The 19,490-nt window shown below is 55.5% G+C and overlaps 5 protein-coding genes across 5 annotated transcripts; 3 read left to right on the top strand and 2 right to left on the bottom strand.

Moving 5' to 3' along the window:
- Positions 1 to 1,626: 1,626 nt before the first annotated feature.
- BKA78DRAFT_292313 (putative 1,2-alpha-mannosidase) lies at positions 1,627 to 3,649 on the top strand (the record flags this gene model as incomplete). The annotated part of the gene is made up of 2 exons (XM_066886036.1): positions 1,627 to 3,429; positions 3,491 to 3,649. 2 exons carry the CDS (start codon positions 1,627 to 1,629, stop codon positions 3,647 to 3,649), a joined length of 1,962 nt encoding a protein of 653 aa, XP_066747510.1.
- Positions 3,650 to 4,116: 467 nt separating this feature from the next.
- BKA78DRAFT_292312 (uncharacterized protein) lies at positions 4,117 to 4,986 on the top strand (the record flags this gene model as incomplete). The annotated part of the gene is made up of 1 exon (XM_066886035.1): positions 4,117 to 4,986. The coding sequence occupies one exon, from the start codon at positions 4,117 to 4,119 to the stop codon at positions 4,984 to 4,986; it is 870 nt and encodes a 289-aa protein (XP_066747509.1).
- A 990-nt stretch (positions 4,987 to 5,976) lies between these two features.
- On the top strand, positions 5,977 to 6,741 carry BKA78DRAFT_292311 (uncharacterized protein; the record flags this gene model as incomplete). The annotated part of the gene is made up of 3 exons (XM_066886034.1): positions 5,977 to 6,237; positions 6,296 to 6,364; positions 6,421 to 6,741. 3 exons carry the CDS (start codon positions 5,977 to 5,979, stop codon positions 6,739 to 6,741), a joined length of 651 nt encoding a protein of 216 aa, XP_066747508.1.
- Positions 6,742 to 10,507: 3,766 nt separating this feature from the next.
- BKA78DRAFT_349650 (Prefoldin subunit-domain-containing protein) lies at positions 10,508 to 11,386 on the bottom strand (the record flags this gene model as incomplete). Its single annotated transcript, XM_066890840.1, has 6 exons — positions 10,508 to 10,621; positions 10,673 to 10,798; positions 10,854 to 10,952; positions 11,013 to 11,124; positions 11,183 to 11,308; positions 11,361 to 11,386. The coding sequence occupies 6 exons, from the start codon at positions 11,384 to 11,386 to the stop codon at positions 10,508 to 10,510; spliced, it is 603 nt and encodes a 200-aa protein (XP_066747507.1).
- Positions 11,387 to 12,319: 933 nt separating this feature from the next.
- BKA78DRAFT_72422 (polyketide synthase) lies at positions 12,320 to 19,255 on the bottom strand. Its single transcript, XM_066893655.1, has 2 exons — positions 18,705 to 19,255; positions 12,320 to 18,655 (listed from the first exon to the last, which is right to left on the bottom strand). The coding sequence occupies exons 1-2, from the start codon at positions 18,980 to 18,982 to the stop codon at positions 12,415 to 12,417; spliced, it is 6,519 nt and encodes a 2,172-aa protein (XP_066747506.1). The 5' UTR covers positions 18,983 to 19,255; the 3' UTR covers positions 12,320 to 12,414.
- Positions 19,256 to 19,490: the final 235 nt, after the last annotated feature.

The following is a 19,490-nucleotide window of genomic DNA, read 5'->3' as shown; positions in this document are numbered from 1 at the left end:
CTTTTTCTCTACCGGCGCTCGGTCAACCGGTACTCGGGAGCTCTGATGCCCATGGAGATCATCCGTCTTGGTCTGCGCGTCGGTGGCTGTTGTCCAACATCCCCGAACCCATCATCCCCCAACTCAGCAAACTGCTATCAGCTCCACCGTCAATCATTGATGGGAAGGATTCACTTGTAGACCTATAGATGCAATAAATCCGACCCAGCAAAAAATTCTCAATGCTGACCTCGTCTTCCAATTGGCCAGCGTTTGCCTGTCCGCCGGCGTTCCCGAGGACAGGGGTAGCAATTAGCTGATCCAGATACCAACCTACCAATAACTACACAGTGCAGCCTCACGCAGAACCCAAGAGGCACAGCTACGGCCAGGATCCTTCTTACCACCCTTCCCGCCAAATACTCGGTCCCGAGACCACGCCAGAGCCTTGACCTTGTCGCATAGCAACCGGATCCGCAAAACGGGCCCGGCCGACCTGAGGTTCTTCCTTCGGACCGCCATCATCAAAACCTCGAAAATATCCCGGACAGCGCATCGTGACCCGCCCGTAGCCGATCATAGCCTCGATTTTCTACTATCATCAGGATTCAGGAGGCGTGTTTTGTCGCCGCGCACATCGCCGATATGCTAGACCTCTAGAGGCATGGTTTTGGCGATAACGGAGCCTCGAGAGAAGTTTGCATGGAAGCCTAACCACCATTGATTCTCTCCTAGAACAGGCCAAGTGTCAGGCTGAGACTGTTGCAGCTATACGACAGAACTGCGTCTTCGGCAATCTGAAGATCTGGAATGGATCCCCGTCTGGGTACTGGACGCCGACGTCGGAGCTTTCCGTTGTAGAGGCAGGTCACTGGGATAGGAGGCGCCGCCGCAGCAATCTTATTTCAACGTCTGCTGCTCAGCGGGGTCTCGAAAGTTGCTGACTTTGCCTGCGGCGCCAGGTGGCGTGACCGACACACCTCATTCTTGCCTTGCCCAGCGGATATCCGTCTCGGTCGTGGACAAGACGACGTGTTCATGACATGATGGGAAAATGTCCCAGTGGAGTACGTAGGGAAAGGAAACGCATCAGAGGTGAATCAACATCAGAAATCTGCGGCACGAGGTTTAGTAGTCCGCAGCGTGAATACTTCTGGAGCAAACAAGGTGCTACTGACAGGCACACAGTCGAAGCGCAACACCACAACATGACAAACCTGGCACTGATAATGGGTATTATTTGACTTGGCAGATATGCTTAACAGCTATGGATAGCACTGCCGAGCAAGGTCCCCTAGCATGGCAAAACTTAATATCAACCGTAAATTGCACGGGACGACGTCGTTTGTCATTGCCGCTCTGCCACAGCAAAAAAGCGAAGAAAGCGGCCAAGACAAACAGCCCAAGAACTAACTCTTCGCCGAGCATTTTTGAAACGTGCAGAGCTACGTCGACGTCTTTGGTCGAACATTTCAGAGTTGACACTCGTGCCAGCCATTGAGAAGTTGCATCGAAGTGCATTGTTGCGGGACGACTTCACCACTGAGCAACCGCGGAGGCCTGCATAGCTGCAAGCGCGCGCCAAAAGCAACCGGTCGACCCGCGCTAGCGCCTTTCGGGCGTGGCCCACTTCTCACATGACGGAGCATGCCTCGTCTAACCCGCCGATGGCTTCTCATCGGCATCGTGGCCGCTTGCTCTGTCTTGTTTCTCTACTATTCGTTCCATCGAGATCGAGAAGTTGCTGTGGCAGTTGAACCGCCACCTGCTGAGGAGCCGCAGCCTGAGCTGCCACCAGGAGAGATACCTGAGGCACCGGAAGCACCAGAGGGTGAAAAAGACAAAGCAAAAGAAAAGAAGCCGAAAAAGAAGAAGCCTTTCAAGCCCCAGCGCTTTGATTGGACTCGGAGGGGCCAGCGGTTTCCGGTCGAGTTCTATCACCAATTACCCAGGGGAAAGGCACCAGCCCTGCCCAGAATTCAGAATGAATTCGGCACCGAGGATGGCGCAGCTAGGAAGGAGCGCGAGAAGAGAAGGGCTGAAGTGAAGCGCACTTTCGAAAGAGCATGGCATGCATACAAGGAGAAGGCATGGCTTGGAGATGAGCTCACCCCTGTGTCCGGCAATCCCAGGACAACCAAAGGTGGCTGGGCTGCGAATCTGATTGAATCCCTGGACACTCTCTGGATCATGGGGTTGAAGGACGAGTTTGAAATGGCTGTGCAAGCAGCTATCCGGATCGACTTTCAATTCTTCACTGCAGAAGTCATCAACATATACGAAGTCACGATTCGACATCTTGGTGGCCTCATCGCCGCCTACGACCTCAGCGGCGACGAGCGTCTACGGAAGAAAGCCATTGAGGTAGGCGACATGCTCTATGTCGCCTTTGACACACCTGAGCGAATGCCCCTCACCCGCTGGAGGCCCTACGATGCCCTGAATAAAAAGGTCCAATTTCCAATGGATTCGATTCTTGTCGTCGAAGTCACCTCCATGACGCTGGAATTTACGCGTCTCTCGCAAATCTCTGGTGACCCCAAGTACTACGACGCCATTGAACGCGTCACGGAGGTTATAGACGCGCAACAGAACAAGACGCGACTGCCGGGATTGTGGCCGCTCAAATGCAACGCCAAAGTCAAAGACTTTACAGTCGACCCATTCTTCTCCTTGGGTGCAATACCAGGCTCTACCTATCCCTCTGGATCGACATACGAGTACCTTCCCAAGATGCACCTCTTGCTTAATGGCCTGATATCCACCTACCGGGAGCTCTACACAAAAGCCATGGACACAGCCATCAAGCACCTCCTCTTCCGGCCACTGGTCCCCAACAACCGCGACCTCCTTGCGCTTGGGCACGTAAAAATCGTCGGTAATCGACGAGAAGGCGAAGAAATCAAACTCGACCCCGAATGGCAGAACCTCGTCTGCTACGCCGGCGGCATGTTTGCGCTGGGCGGGCGCCTCTTCAACCAATCCGAGCACGTCGACATCGGCCGCCGCATTACCGACACGTGTATCTGGGCCCACAGCGCTTTCCCAATGGGCATCATGCCCGAGACGTCGAGCCTGGTGCCGTGTGCTAAGGGCAACGCTGCCGTCGACAGCAGCGACATGTCTTGTTCATGGTCGGAGCTCAAGTGGCGCATAGCCGTGCAAAAGGCACATGAGTTGGAGTCGACGGATGAGCTGGACGCCCGCATCGCCGAGGAGAATCTGCAGCCGGGCTTTGCAGTCATTGGAGACAAGCGGAATCTCCTCCGTCCTGAAGCTATTGAGAGCATATTCGTCTTGTATCGCATCACCGGCATGTGGGAGCTACAGAGGATTGCTTGGGACATGTTTGAAAAGATAGCAGCGCACTCGGAAGCTGAATGGGGCAATGCAGCGTTGGAGGACGTGACGCTGAAATCGGCAAATTCGTCAAAGTTGGATTCGATGGAGGTAAGATTGTCTCATTCTCTCAACCAGATATCCTCCTGGGGTCCTTGGCTGACTTTCACAGACCCACTTTATGGCAGGCACGCTCAAATACTTCTACCTCATGTTCAGCGAACCCGACCTCGTCAGCCTGGATGACTTCGTCTTCAACACCGAGGCGCATCCGTTCAGGATCCCAAAGCCTACCGTCGAGCCCACGCCAACACCAACAGCTGTATATTAGAACCCGAAGCACGCAGTTTGTATCGAGCCCTTCAATCGAGGACATTTATTTGTTCAAGACAAGATGTTAGCGTCTCGAATGTTCAAGTCTGCATGTAGAGTGTAAGAGCTGCAGCCTGCGTTTTCGGTCCATTTCCTATAGTCACGCTACTCGAAATTTGAACTTACACAATGATTCTTCTCAGCTTTGTTGTTGATTCTCAAATGCAGGTGCGTGATGACTGCGTCTTTCTGATAAAGAAGACTTTCCGTTTGAAAGACCGCAGCATCCGCCAAGACTGACTGACGACTTATCGACACATATATGCCTTGGTGTAGACTCTTCCATGACCGACACACGAACAAACCCATCGCCACGACGACGCAAGTCTCCGCTTCCTCACCCATCTTCAATCCTAAATTTCTCGCACAGTCACCTCAGAGACCCACCGCCAGTCACCACCCCCAATCCAACACCATTCAGCCACTATGCCGCTCCGCCTCCCCTCGTCCTCCTCTCTCAAGCTCCCCCGTTGCCTTCGCGATCTCCCTCTTCCAAGCCTCCGCCGCGTCAAACGGACCACACAGTGCATCGAGATCATCAACCTCGACCAAGACGACGCGGATTACCACTATCAACATGAGCACCACGCGTGGGAACAGTCGCCGCCGCCGCCTCCGAACAGTCCTGCTTCTATTTATCCTGCTCAAGCGCCGCAGGAGCTTCGGCTGAGCCTTGTTGAGCGCCTTGACGATTGGATTGGCTTTGATCTCGGCTTTGATCTTGGTCTCGATCAGCCGGATCGTCGTCTTCTCGCGGTTGGCTCTGACTGCGCCACTGCTCGTGCCGCTGATGCCCCTTCGACCTCCTTCTCCTTCGCTACTATTGCGAGGACGGCTAGGGGTAAGTTTGGGCGCGGACTCGATCCCAACACCGACCACAACCACAAACACAAACCCGTCCCTCGCGAGCCGAGTCCTCTCCCTCATGCCCACCACACGCCCACAGCACCGGCGCCACCACTCCCACGAGCATCAATGAACAACCCATTCGACCTCCCACGCTGGATCTGCTGCCGCTGCGGCCGTAGCAACTACTCCGACACAACCTCCGCCAACACGGCTACCAACCTCTTCCACACGCACCGCAAACCCAAAAACGGAACTACCACGGAGGAGACAGCACAGGCAGCACGGACATGGACATGCCCCTGTGGCCATAGCCTCGAGCCGTGTCTGCTCAAGGCCCGGTTGCGCAACCTGGGCAAGGTGCAGCGGGGAGGTGGTGATTTGGGGGTTGCTTTTGTGAGGGATTTGGGGCGTTGGGCGGATAGGGAGGCGGGGAAAGGGGGTAATTGAGCAGGGAGATGGAGCAGAGGTGGACTGGTGGAATGAGGGTCGGGTTACGGAAGAGGGTTGACGGCGTTTGGGGATAATGGAAAGACGCTGTGGACAGAAGAATACTAATGAAGCGGCATTGAAGTTTTGAGTACTCCTCGTTTGCTTGTTTTGGGGCTTGACACTTGCATTTCCTCGTGCTTGGGTCGATTGAATGCTCCCGGTCTGCTTGCTCTGGAACTCTCATGCTTTTATACCTCGTGCCTGGGTAGTTTGCTCGCTCGTTTGAATGCTGCAGGACTTGCATGTTTCTTACTTGTTCTTTGATGGTTTGAATGCTCCCCGTATGCTTACTATGGAACTTTGTCATCTCTTTTCTGTCGGTCTTTGGTGATTCGAATGCTCCCTGTACACTTGCCCTGGGACTTGGATGTTTTTATAGGTGGTCTGATTGCTCCCTGTTTGCATGTGGGGCTTGTATGCATCTTCCCGTCCCTTAAGCAGTGCTACCCGTTTTCCAACCCTTGGGGTCGAGATAAGCTCCTCGTTTGCTTGCTTTAGGAACTGTATGCTTTTGTTCCTCGTGACTGGGTGGTTTGAATGCTCCCTGTTTACATGCAGTGGGATTTAGGTGCTTCGAATGCCTCATACTTTGTAAGTCTGATTGATTCCTATACATCAAGCCTTGGTGTTGACCGCCATCTGACTATACGGATGCTTGCAGCTTCTCTAACAAATAGTGACCAGTGAGTTCAATCTATCCCTAAAGAAAGCATCTAACCGAACTAACAAAACAGTTCACTGTGCGGGACTGCAGTCAACCTTCCGGAAGCTCCTCAGTGAAGTGATGGGTGGACGCTTAGTTGCTTCTTAGTCGCCACCAGTCCGCGCAGTCCGCGCAGCCCACGCAGCACGTATAAAGAGTTCGAGAACCTGCGAACCCAACCACGACAAAACAACGACCTTTCCAGAACCACATACCTCTCAGTGGTCAACTGGCTCCTCATCACCATGTCTCCTCCCGACAACAAGCCCTTGTTTCGCTCTCGGTTCATGAGGGAATTCGGCCTCCCTCCCCCTGGTGATGAATCTCGTTCCGACGACATCGTCTCTATTCTCGACAAGGCCGAAAAGGCTGCCATGGGTAGCGCCCGCATCCCTGGCGTCTTCCCCGACAAGTACCTCAAGAGCAACCCCTTCATCCCTGATTCCTTCTACGACAAGTCTTCCATCAACGGTCCCTTCCGTCGTCGCCGTCTCGTAGGAAACCTCGTCAGTTGGCCACTCATCAATCAAAGAAGGTTCCCATTTACCAACTGACCATTCGCAGAACATGAACGGCGACACTCTCCCTTCCCGCCCGACCACTCCCGGCCCCCGTCATCCCAGCCAGATCGCGGTAAGGAAGAAACCACCACCAATCATATCACATGCAAGCTAACACCCTCGCAAAAGGCCACCCTCAAGGCTCAGATCACCAAGGAGTTCACCGAGCTGGACGAGAAGTTTCGCCAGGCCGCGGCCGACATCAGCAAGCGCTCGCAGCGCCAGCAGATCCGTCAGAAGCAGCTTGAGCAGCGCTCCAACCAGATCTGCAAGGACAAGCTCCAGACGACTCTCAATGCCATCGGCCAGATCAACATGACTGCTCAGAAGCGCAAGCAGGTGGCCGAGGCGCAGAAGAAGGCGGCTGCTGAGTTGGCCGCGCTTCTGGCCGAGGTCAAGCCTGTGTCCAAGCCTACTGGACGCAACTACACGGTCAAGTCGAAGCTCTAAGCTCTGAGCTCTGAGTCTGGACTGAAGGACGGCATCAATGATAGTTCGAGTGGTATGAATCGGGATAAAATGATTCGCCTTGGTTGAGATCGATTGATTAGCTTTCAATGGAACTTTGATGAACAGGCGAATATGAAGATGCTTCTTGACTGCTTCAGATTTTGATGTGACTGATGTGCGATATGTGTGATCTGTCCGCCCCGCCGTATACGTATAGTTTAGACATCTGAACCCAAGAAAATATCCCACGACACCCAAAAGCTCCACCAAGCCTGCCGCTCTGAAATCCCACTCCGCTGAGCTCAGCGAACTTTGCTGAGACCACGAACAAGCCCAAAATTCCAACAGTGCTTTCCCAAATTTCCACCATAACGACTGTTCACCATCCACCTCCCAACCAGCTATCCCAATCCACCTCCGCAGAGCTGCCCACCATGGCTCCCCGTGACAGGCTCAGTCTCAAAAAGAAACCCTCCAAGCCCACCGTCGACGACCAGAACCGCCGCCCTTCCGCAAGCGAAGTCCTCACGCGCACCCTCTTCGCGGTCAAAGCCGGCGGAGACGCTCGCCGCAGCGGCCCCATGACGGAGGAAGACTTGGTAAGAACCAACGTGCTAGGCATTCAAATCCCACAACAGCTAATTGGCAGCAGGAATGCCTCAAGGAGGAGCACGTCGCCTACAGGGAGCAGCTCCAGGCATGCCGCGAGCGCATCAAAAAGCTCGCCAAGGACATGAGGAAGCTCAGGCGCAAGCTGGAGAAACAGATTCAGCAGGCTGAGGAGGAGAAGAAGGGATGGAAGAAGTTGGACGGCTGATACGTCTGCCTGTCGGCTGGAGAATGGGCGTTCTGAGGGGGGTCTAGGATGGAGCACAAGCGGACAGACATGATGGACCTGCGCCCAAGTCGCATGCGTAATCAAGGAGACATCGTCGGCGCAGTACGGCCAATCAATCTTCCAAGCCGCTGTCATGAGTGGTTCCCAGATTGATTCCTTTGCAAAGTGCGGTGTGAAGCGAGCGTCAACTCAAAGGCAGAGCGCCGGTGCTTGAAAGCTCCCTGTATCTACGCTTCCATGATCTCAAATACTCAAATGCTTTGGCCCTCAGGCACTTGAATGCTCACCGTGCATACAGCCCACTTTGGACATTTGAACCCTCCTCTTGTGCTACGCAACTTTTTGGCGCTCCAACACGAAGTTGACGTCTCTTTTGCGGTCTGTTGTCTTATCAAGCTCCTCCAAATCATCCATCCATCCCCCAACGACCATGGCCCCGACTCGATGCGGGCAAGCGTATCACAAGTCACAGCCCCCCGTCCGGGTTAGCAAGTGTGCTTCAATTGGCGAACAGCCGACATGCCATGACCTTCTGGCCACGCCCTCAGAGGCTTCGAGAAGGAACTGCTGTGATCAATCTTCATGCGTAGGCTACTGACTGCTGGATAATTGAGTACATTGGCTATTGGTTGGGTAAGATGGGATCCTGGGCTGCCGGATGAGTTGCTTTCAATGAAGCCTGGCTTCTCTTGGTGACTTACAGAGGCTGTCTCGATCGCATGTGATCATTGTGGGGGTTGCTACACGCGATTTGGTTCAGTGAGAGGGAAGTTTCGGCTGGACACGAGGCTTTTCAGGGGAACAAGGAAGATCTGAAAGCAAATTCCACTCAAGCCGCACGGATTCAGTGACTTGAAGGGACAGGTTAGACACGCTCTCGTCCTCAAAGCAGACCACGAGGCCATTAGGTCATTCGGCTGCAGCAACGCAAGAAGCGAGCAAGATGATCGACCAAGTCAGACCCTTCATCAACGACAGTCACACTGTGCCCCCGACTCGGCAAGCCAGCTGCTTGGAGCCTGTACTCGGCGAGCCGCCGAAGTCTCGAGAGCGGCGACGGCCTGTCGCCTTTCTCAACACCAGCAGCGTCGCGATGCTCTTCCTTGGAAGATGCGAATCCAGGAAAGAATATCGCGAAAGACTGGACCCTTCACCAGCCACAATTCGTACACAGAAACCACGACCAACGACCTGCAATCTCGGTTTGCGTCTTGGAAAACGTGAGGAGTGATCCATCGGCAACCCCGAGCTTGTCACGATTGACGACTGCCTCGATGCACCCAGGATGATGGTCTTGACAATTCTTCCGTGTCGTTCGCCCTTGCTCCTACCTAAGACGACGAGGGATCTGAGACTGTGCAGAGGTAGATCGACGATCTGGCACCCTCTCCAGCTCCCACGGCATTCAATGTCGCCAACCGCTGGCTAGGATTGAGGAGCCGAACGGCTCTCGCCTTCGTCTACTACGGCTCTCGCCTTTCTCTACCGCGGCTCCCTTGCCTATTTCAGTATGAATAAAGAGAGGGCACAAAGTTCTATTACCGGGGACTTGCGTTGGGAATGGCAGGCCTTTGCTACCCTCTCCCTCTCCCTGTCGCATAACGCTCACCAGCCACAGTCAAGCAATCAGACAGGCGCGCACTGAGGCCGTAAGGTCGGTTGTCCGGCAGAGGTGCTGTTCCGAAAAAGAAAAAAGCGAACATGCAGAAAACGCGGATTAGTTTCCAGACGACCGAAAAGCCAGCGCATAGTACGGCGCGAAAAAGCACCAACCAGTATGCAAGAGCTTGCTCGTCATCAAAGGCCGAGGCCGAGTCCGAGGTGTGCAAAGCGTGCATACATGCGCGCGCGAAGAATTGCCTTAAAGAGGCTAGCCATGTCAAGCGTTCGGTGTCGTTCGGCAGGGTCCAAAGGGTCCGCGGCTGATGAGAAGATAGATACCTAGGTAAAACCAACATGACGTCTAAGCGTGTCTTCAGCAAACGAGCCCACTTTCATGGGCAGAGGTTGTTGGTCTACCCGCGTTCCGCCTCTAGCGGCCCGCTGTAAGGTAGGTGTGCCTGTGGCTCATGCGCTCTTTCACGCAAAGGCAACCACCATTGAAAGGGGTATAGCTCCCGCTCGCGACCAAAGAGGGTCTTTGCGCTTTCTCGATGGGTGTAGCTGAATTTTGGAACAGCCGTCCGTCTTCAGATTCAACGTAGCCTTCTTCTCCAGAGGTGAGATGACAACAGAATGACGCCCTTCTCCCTTGGCTGTCAGCATCACGAAACCAATTGCTCTTGCATAAATCGTGAAAACAAGCGTACCCCAGAGTACGAACGGACCTCGCTTGTTGCCGTATCCGCCTGAGACGGCACCCGGATACAAACGACATCGACACCCGAGTGTTTGGAGAGCAAGGACGAGGGCCTCAGAGGACGGCGACGCATGGGAACACCCGCAGGCAGGCTGCGACAGGTACGGCACGAAGCGGATAAGCCGACCTGCCCCATCTGGCGTCGTTTTTCAAGCAGCAATTGCGTCATGGGGTTCGAGCGCGCGGGTGTTGGGGCTGTCGTTTCATGAGCCGTGACGAACAAAAGGGAGCCTGGATAGGCCTCCGCGGAGCAGGCAACAGGGGGCGACAGGCACGTTGAAACGACATTTAGATTCGGAATCAAGCGAGAATTTCCTACTCCGGCATGACGCAATGCGCGTCAAGGGAATAGATCAGATTTCTTTCCGTCCAGTCCTCGGCCGAGGGTAAATTGATCCGTTCGTGGGGTGTTATTGTCACCGCCTCATTTCTTCGGTCAGATATTTTTCCCAGCTCCGGAGACGGCCACCATTGACTCGGGAGGGTTCGCTGCGCTAATGTGCTATGCACCACCAGGACAAGGTTTTCGGATGTGGAAAGGACTTTTTTCATTTCCATATTTCGCGAGCTCATGACGCCTTGGCGGCGCCCTTGTTGCCGGCAGTATCTTCAGATTCCACCCTTTCCTTGCGTCGTTGCTGGACATCCCAGTTGTAGACACGCGCCGTCGCTACCTCAAGGGTCTGCCCCTAATTGTCAGCGCCATTTCCAGAAGACCTCGCCGGAACACGTACCGTAATCTGCTCCCTCAAAAAGTCCAAGTCTTCTTGGCAATTGGCCAGGCTCTGCTGCGCCGTCTTCAACTTTCCGTCGAGAAGCGTGATCGCCTCCGGAATGGGGTACGCCAGCATGACGTTCGCCTGCGCGGAGATTTTGTCAACAACCTCCTAGTCCCCGAATCGAGTATCCACTTACTCCCAGCCATAGATACACCTCTTCGGTAGGCGGAATCTGCGCCTTGGCGAAAAGCGTGTCGTTGAGCTCGAATGTCGTTTCAATGGGGTCGGAGTCCGGCTGTTGCGCGCCTCAGCTCTTGGTCCAGAATTTGACATTACCGCCCTCCGACTGTCATACCTTCCTCGTCTCCAAGAACTTCACAGTATCCAGAGTCTTTTGAATATCAGGGATCTTGTCCTTGAGGCCAGCTGCGCGACGTTGTGTGTTGACCTCCATGAACTGGTATTTGCTGTGCGCCGCAACATGTGAGCAACGACTTCCGGAGAAGGCTAGAGCAAAGGGCGTACGAGATCATCTCCTGGAAGCTCTTCAGGGTAGGTTCGGCATCGGCGCGCGAGGAGCAGTAGTCCTCGACCTTGTCGACGAACGGGGCATAGGGAATGCCGCGGGGGTTGGTTGGAGCATCTTTGCTGCTGCCATTGTCAGTCTGTAGTTCAGCAAAGTGAGTAGTCTCTGATCACTCACCTTGCTCCCGCGGCGGTCGTGGCCATGATTGATCGCGTCGTAGCTGTTTTTTGGGCAACCCAATGGCTTGGAGGGGCGGCCATGACCCAATGCTTGGCACTCCACGCAGCCACAGCGGCTATACCACGGGTAATGTGCTGGGCTGAGGTGTGGCGGTGCGCCCTTTGGCCCTCAATTCCCTGCCGTCGATCACCAACTCTAAAGACACCTCAACTCTTGTGTTGCCCAACATAAGCCTCACCGTCTTTGACAAGGTCATTGTGATGCTGACATGTGTGCACTTTTTTCATCCATCACGTCAGACTGCAAGATCGGTCCCTTTTCCCACGCTGTGTTGGCCTTCATGTCTCGGCTTCCAAAATCAGTGCATTCGGCTGTCGATCCATCCTGCATCGGACTCCGGTGGAGAAAGTCCGACACCAGCACACTCACTGCTCGCTTTGAGATTGTGGCGGCTGTAACATCCCGACTGACATGGCGCCACCATGGGGGCGGTGGCACAGTGGCTTGCTAGATCTCAGTCCACCTCAACTCCCTCGCCGCTGAAATGTCTGACTCGGACAATTCATCGCGTCATCGAAGACAATGCACGTAGCACAAAATTTTCAAGAAGACAAGTTGTTGTAGTGGTATCCAATTCACCCCTCTATGTACATTAATGCGTCTTCGAAAAAGGAAAATGTAGAATCCCGTGTTCCAAACGAAAGGACGAAAAGAAGCAAACACAATGTAGTAAAGACACTAGAAACATCGCTCCCAATTTGCCAACCCATTGAACCGACCAACTCTAACCCTTTGTATAAAAAGCAAAAACACCCGAATATGACATGGATATAGGAAATATAACCGTCGAGGCCATCGTGTCGTGAGGGTCAAGGACCTGCATCGCCCTTGCCCGTGACATCAAAGAGATAGAGAAACATCAGAGGAAACGCCGATAGAAAAGATCCCAAGACCAAGGAAAGAATGCGCTTGAAAAAACATTGCGTCTCATCTCTTAGCAATCAAGACCAATTCTGATCAGCTCGCCAAGCTTCTCTGCCTGTGATGATTGTTAGTGATTGATTGGAAGAGAAGTTGAATGGCAAAGACTTACGTAAGGCTCCTTCATCATCGTGAAGTGGTTACCACCCATCACACCAAACTTCATCTTCTCCACCGGGATGATTTGACCCCAACCGTTGTGGTCGAAGTCAGTGCGGTTGTTCAACAACCACTTCATGGGCGCCGGGTCCTCATCCTCAGCAGGGGGAGGGCGCGGGTCATCGGCGTTGGGGCAGACACCGTCAGTGCACCAGATGGCATAAGTCTCAGGTGCGCGGTCGGCGGGCATCGGAACAGGCTTGTACTCCTTCAGCGCCTTGATGGCGGCAGCGAAGTGGGGCAAGAGCCAGCCAGGAGTTCCACCGGGCTTACCGGTACCAAGAAGACCGATCGAGTCGAAGAAGTGGTGGAGACGGGCGGGAAGCGGGTCAAGGTCGACGGGGCAGGGAGAGTCAAGGAGGAGAAGCTTTGCAACCTTGTCACCAGAAGCGATCAGCTGCTGGACGGCCTCGTAGGCGAGGACACCACCAGCAGACCAACCGCCGATGAAGTAAGGACCGGTAGGCTGGCGACGCTTCATCTCGGCAATGTAGATGGCGGTGACAGTCTCGACACCGCAGTCCCACTGCTCAGGCTTCTTCATGAACGGGCAGTTGAGACCGTACACGGCGAAGTCAGAGGACAGGTTGGGGATGGAGATGTACGAGGTGGCAGAACCGGAACCGTCGGGAAGGAAGAAGAGCTTCTTGGTGGCAATCTTCGCGTTACCCTGGAGGAGAACGGAAGTGGCGGCAGGGTACTTGGACAGGTCGTGAGCCGGGGCGATAAGCTTCTTGTTCACCTCAGAGAGCTGGGGAGCTTTGGCAGAGGGCTTGCGGGACTTGGGCTTCGGGGCAGACTTCTTCTCAACCTTGGCCGAAGCTTCGACCTGCATCTTCTCGGAGGTGGTCTTGGAGCGCATACCGAGGGCATTCTCAATGTCCTCGATGGTGTCGTTGGTGGTCAAGAAGGTGGAAGGCAGATCAATGCCAGTCTTCTCGCGGAGAGCACCAAGGACAGTCAAGCTCATGAGGGAGTCCATGCCAAGCTCGCTCAGGCTAGCCTGGTCGCCGATCTCGGTAGTCGGAACACCCATCTCCTCAGAGATGATCTGGCGAGCAAGACTGACAGAGCCGGAAGTAACCTGGACACTCTCCTTCATCTTGACCTCGACAAACTCCTCCTTGCCGCCAGCCTCGCTGGGGGCGGAGCTGGGGTTGGTCTCGGAGTCGTCTTCTTCGGGAGTGCGCGGGTCGGACAGGTCAGACTCCGTGGAATCCTCAGAGTCGACAATGGGAGCGGCGCCATCGTACTGGGCGAAGAACTTCTTCATCTGACCGACCGTGGGGTAGTCAGTGAAGAGGCTCGAGCTGATGTCCAGGTCGAGGTCCTCGCGGAACTTGGCAGAGATGGTCAAGGACATGAGCGAGTCGACACCCATGTTCTCGAAAGCGGCCTCATCGACAAGCTCAGACATGTCAATCTCGCACTCCTCGGCAATGATCTTCATGACACGGCTGGAGATGACACCGGCAGAAGTCTTGGGAGCAGCAGCCTTAGCAGCCTTTTTCGCAACCTTGGCCGGGGCGGCAACAGCCTTGGGGGCGGCAGCAACCGGAGCAGCGGCCTTGGGGGCAGCGGCGGCGACCTTAGGCATGGGAGCGGCGGCACCCTTCTTGGGAGGCGGAAGCATGACGTTCAAGGCACGGCGGGGGATGTTCTGGAACTTGAGACCAGTAACAAGACCGACGATCTCGTCACCCTCGAGGATGTAGACATCACCCTGGCGGACGTTGCCAGGAGCGGGCTGCATCCTCACGTAGTTGCGGTAGGTGGCAGTGGGCGACAGCTTCTTGATGAACTTGACGGACTTCCAGCCGTGGGAGATGTAGACGCTGTTCTCCGAGTCGACAAGGTCAGACGCGTTGACGATGAAACCCGAGATGTGGGCCAAACTGTCGATCCAGTAAGGAGCGCAGTAGTAGTCACCATCCTCGGGCTTGGTCTGGAACTTGACAATGGAGGTAGCCTCAGTCTCCTTGCCGTCGAGGACAACTTCCTCCATACCGCGGTAGGTGTCGCTGTATGTGACCAAAGCCTTGAAGAGCTTGTAGGCCATACCACGGAGAACCTTGTGGGCGGCACCAGTCTGCAGCTTCTGGTGGAGCAGGTCGATCTGGGTCTGGACCATGAATTGGGTGCGGCTCCACTCCTCCTTCCAGGCGTCGAGTTCCTCGTACATGACGGAACCGGTGGCGTGCTCGGCAAGCTTCTCGCCCGTAGGGGAGACGCTGTAAAACTTGAGCGTAACCTCCTTGGTCTCCAAGTCCGCCTCAGCCTCGAGGTTGAGGAACTGGCCCTCAGGAGGAGGAGGAATCTTGGCGATCAAAGGCTTGGGGACCTCCATCTTGCAGAAGTTGTAGCCGACCTCAGGAGCACCAGGGCGCAACTGCTTGTAAAGGTAGTCGGCGGCGGTGATACCCATGTCGGCGTACAGCGAAGACGGGCAAAGAGGGGCCTCGTTGACAAGATGACCGCTGACAGCCTTGTGGAGCTTGGGCTCGGCAAGATCGGACTGGATGATGATCTTGCCCGAGTTGGCGTGGAGATCCTCCTTGATGATCTTCTGGCAAGAGGTGGTGGAAAGCTTGGACTTGACCTCGGGCTCGGCCTTGGTGGCGACCTCCTTGACCGGGGCAACAACCTCGCCCTTGGTGAGGGTCCAGTTGTTGTGGTAGTCAAGCCAGTACTTCTTGTTGTCGAAGCTGTACGTGGGCAGAGTGAGGAGATCGTGCGCGTCGTTGAACTCGCGGTGGAACTCGTTGAAGTCGAGGTACACACCAGCGGTGTACATGGTGACAACGCTGTTGGAGATAGTCTTCCACGGGTCCTCGTTGCGACGGAGGGAAGGAGCGGTGGTGGGAGTACCCTCGAGAGAGTTCTTGACCATGCCAGAGCAGACCGGGTGAGCACCAATCTCGAGCCAGACAGTCTTCTCGTCGAAGACCTTCTCCTCCTCGCCAGTAGACAGCGCAGACCAGAAGTTGACGGTCTCGCGAGCGTGCCTGGCCAGGTAGTCGGGGCCGATGATGCCAGCCTCGCGGATGACCTCACCGGTAAGAGGAGAAAGGACCGGGACCTGAGGCTTCTGGAAGGTGACCGCAGCGGCGGCAGCCTTGAAGGACTCGAGGATCGGCTCGACCTGGGCAGAGTGGAAGGCGAAGGGAACCTTCAACTTGGTGGACTTGAAACCCTTGGCGCTCAAAGCTTCGGCAGTCTTCTCGACGACCTCGGTGGTGCCGCAGAGGACAGTCTCCTCAGGGCCGTTGACACAGGCAACCTCGATCATGTCACCAGCAAGAGCGTCGGTGATGGCGTCCTCGCTGCCCTTGACAGCAAGCATACCGTGGGTGTACTCGGTGCAGTCCTGGACAAGCATCTGGGCGCGGCGACCGACCAAGAGAATCATGTCGGCAGCCGAGATGACACCCGCGACGTGCAGAGCCGCGTACTCGCCAAGGCTGTGGCCAACGACAGCAGTGGGCTTGACGCCCAGAGCAGACCACATGCGAGCAAGAGCAACCTGGATACAGGCCATGCCGAGCTGGACAACGATAGGAGACAGCGTGGTGACCTCAGTGCCGTCCAACAGAGGAATGAACGAAGGCAGGCCCTGAATGCGCGCCAGGTGGTCGAGGGAGTCGATGTCAGCCTTGAACGAGCGGAGGTCCTGGTACAGCTTCTGGGCAAGAGCGGTGTACTGAGAGCCCTGGCCAGTGAAGGCAAAGGCAGTCTTGGTAGCGACCATGGCAATCGGGCTGTAAGACTCCTTGAGCTGACCCTGCAGAGCCTCCTTGACCTTGGCAATGTCGGAGACGACGACGGCGACGCGGTAGTTGTGCTGGATCCTACGAGCAGTCGTCGTGTAGGCAAGGCTGGGGAGGGTGGTGTCGGGGTTCTCGCCCAAGTACTGGATGAGGTTGTTGATGTTGCGCTTCAAGGCAGCAATCGAACGAGCCGAGACGGTGACGACGTGAGAGTCACGGGGGTCAACAGCAGAAGCGAGCTCCTTCAGGGGACCGTCCTCCATGAGGATGGCGGTGTTACCACCGGCAGCGGAGAAGTTGTTCAAGAAAACTCTGCGCTTCTCGGCGCCCTTCCTGGGGAAAGCGACCTGCTGGGTCTCAATGTGCACGTTGCGCTGGAGCAAGTCCTTGGGGAAGGTCTTGTTCATAACACCCTTGATACCAACGTTGGCCGGGATGGCGTTCTTCTTGAGCATCATCATGACCTTGATCAGCGAGTTGATACCAGAAGCGGCTTCACCGTGACCAATGTTGGCCTTAATGGCACCCAAGTGCAGAGTCTGCTCGGGGCGACGCTGGCGGTGGCGAGGGGCGAAAACGTTGGTGACGGAGGTCATTTCAATGCCGTCACCAGCCTGGGTACCGGTACCGTGCATCTCGACGTAGCTGACATCGTGGCAGTCAACACCGGCGTTGGCAAGGACCTTCTTGTAAAGAAACTCCTGAGCACCAGCGTGGGGGTGGGTGATGGACACAGCCTCAGCCGAGTGGTTGGTGGCAGCACCCAGAATGCAGGCAAGGATGTTGTCCTTGTCAGCAATGGCATCCTCGTAACGCTTGAGGATGACGGTACCGCAACCATCACCACGGCAGTAACCGTCGGCATCGTTGTCGTAGGTCTTGCAGGAACCGGTCTTGGACAAGAATTGACCCTTGCTGAGACCAGAGAAAATGTCGGGGTTGGTGAGGACGTTCAAACCACCAGCGCAGGCAGTGTCGCAGTCACCCGCCCAGAGCGATGTGCAGGCCAACTGAATGGCTGCCAGACTGGACGAACAGGCAGTGTCGATGCTGTAAGACGGGCCAGAGAACTTGAAGTAGTAGTTGATGCGACCGGGCGCAAAAGCACGCACACCACCAGTGATGTAGTACGTGTCGACGTTCTCGGCCGCGTTGATCTCACGCCAATCGTCGGAAGTTTGACCGTAGAAAGTACCAATACGGTGCAACTTCGTAGACGGAGTGCGGTTGGGGACATAACCAGACATCTCAAGAGCTTCGTAAGCCGTCGTAAGGGCGAGACGACCCATGGGGTCAGTCTGCGCGGCCTCACGAGGAGACATGTTGAAGAACCTGGGGTCGAAAAGACCAGGCTCGTCGATGAAGCAACCGAACATGGTGTGGGACTTGTTCTTGCCCTTGCCAGTAGGGTCGTAGTGGGCCTTGGCGTCGAAGCGGTCGGAGGGGATCTCACGGTGAACGTCAAGTCCCTTCTCCAAGAGCTCCCACAGAGCGTCGTGGCTGGCGGCGTTGGGGAAACGACCGGACATACCGACAATGGCAATCTTGTCGTTCTGGGTACGACCAGAGTGAGCCTCGCTCACTTTGGCCCATGCCGTGTGATCCCTGCCGGAGATGGAGGTTTGGCCACCCGCACGAAGAGCCGAAACGAGACTGTTTGCGACATTGGTGACTCCCAAAGCGGTAACGGTGCACTCAGACTTGCTGAAAGCGGTAACCTGCGACACAACCTCCTCGAGAAGACGATCCCATCTCACGGGCTCCTGCAAAATCTCGCTCAGGGCGAGCTCAAAGAGCTCGAGAGTGCTGGTGACGTTGTGGCATTGACCAGTCGTGGAAGAGTGGATGAGGCAGTTGGGACGGAACTGCGCCAAGTTCCTGCGCACGTCGCCATCAAGGATGGTGTCGATGTCGGACTTGCTGTGGAGGTGCGCGGCGTGGTAAGGAGCGTAGACGGGGATAGGCACCTTGTTGTTGTTCTTGACTGCGTCACTCTCCGCAAAGAAGCGCTTGGTGGTAGCAGGGGGACCGCTGATCGTAATCGCCATAACGCTAACGGCGCTAACGTAGGCATGGTGCGAGGCCGGGATGGCCTTTGCTTGGTGAAACTCTGCGAGCGCAGACCTCGCGGTCTGCTCGGATATACCCGCGACGATGGTGGACCAACTGTCGTTAGTCTCGTTGGCATGCTCGAGGGCAGCCTTGGCAGTTCCAACACACGTGCCGGTCCTGAAGGCAATGCGCACAGCTTCAACGGCGAGAGGCAAAAGGTCGCTCAGCGACTTGGCAGAGGCCACCGCGGATGCAGCGAGGAGGCCAGTGCAAAGACCGAGAATTCTCGTGTTGGAAGCAACGGGAAGCTCGGAGGGGTTCTCGCCAAAGTACCTGGAGATGTCAGACGGAAGTGGGGAAATGGGACGGCTCAAAAACATACCCCAAGAAGTGAGAAAGCTGAGCAATGGTCACGAGACAACTCTCCAACTGAGGGTTCCTCTCGCCCTTCTCGTAGTAGGCCTCGACCAAAGAAGAAATGGAAAGAAAGTCCGGTATGCTCTCCCTCTGGGTGCGGGGAAGACGCTCAACCTCGTCCCTGAGCACAATGCTCGCACGGTCCAGGAAGGTTGCCAGGAGGGCATTGTTTTTCCGGAGGAAGGACTTCTTCAGAAGCGGGTACTGGTCCGCAGTCTGGTCGCCGAAGATGAGAATATTCATGGTGACGGATTCGGTCGTTCGGGTAGATTAGGATTAGGGTACAGGGGTAGGTCTATAAGAAGGTCCGGGTGTATCAACGGGGGTAGGTGGTGTTGATATCAATCGAGGCCTGGTAAAAATCGGTCGTAGAGCAAAGGTGGAAGACGGGAAGAGAATGACAGTGTCAGTCGGTCATAGGCAGGAGTTGGCCGATGCTCTATGGAGGCAGGAATTAGGAGGGAAAAGACGTAAAGGGAGGAGGTCCTATGAGGCCACTAAGCGGTACTGGAAGAGCTTGTGCTTTAAAGCAAGTTGGCCGGCAAGGGCATATATGTATGTAGGCAGCACACCTTCAATCCAACCCTGATCAGTGGCAGTCAGAGCATGGACTCTAACCGCTACGACGACCGGGCTAGCCCGTCCGGCAGCCTGGGCCATCCAGGATGCCGAAGACGCACAGTCAGGACTGATTGACGTGAGGAACTGGCAGGTATGCAACAGACATCTTCCTGGTTGGTGCGCGGCTAGG

Source organism: Phyllosticta capitalensis (genome assembly GCF_038381095.1).
Source record: "Phyllosticta capitalensis strain CBS 128856 chromosome Unknown BKA78scaffold_2, whole genome shotgun sequence".
NCBI lineage: Eukaryota > Fungi > Ascomycota > Dothideomycetes > Botryosphaeriales > Phyllostictaceae > Phyllosticta > Phyllosticta capitalensis.
Note: the sequence above shows the minus strand (reverse complement) of the source record. Positions and strands in the feature narration are given on the sequence as shown.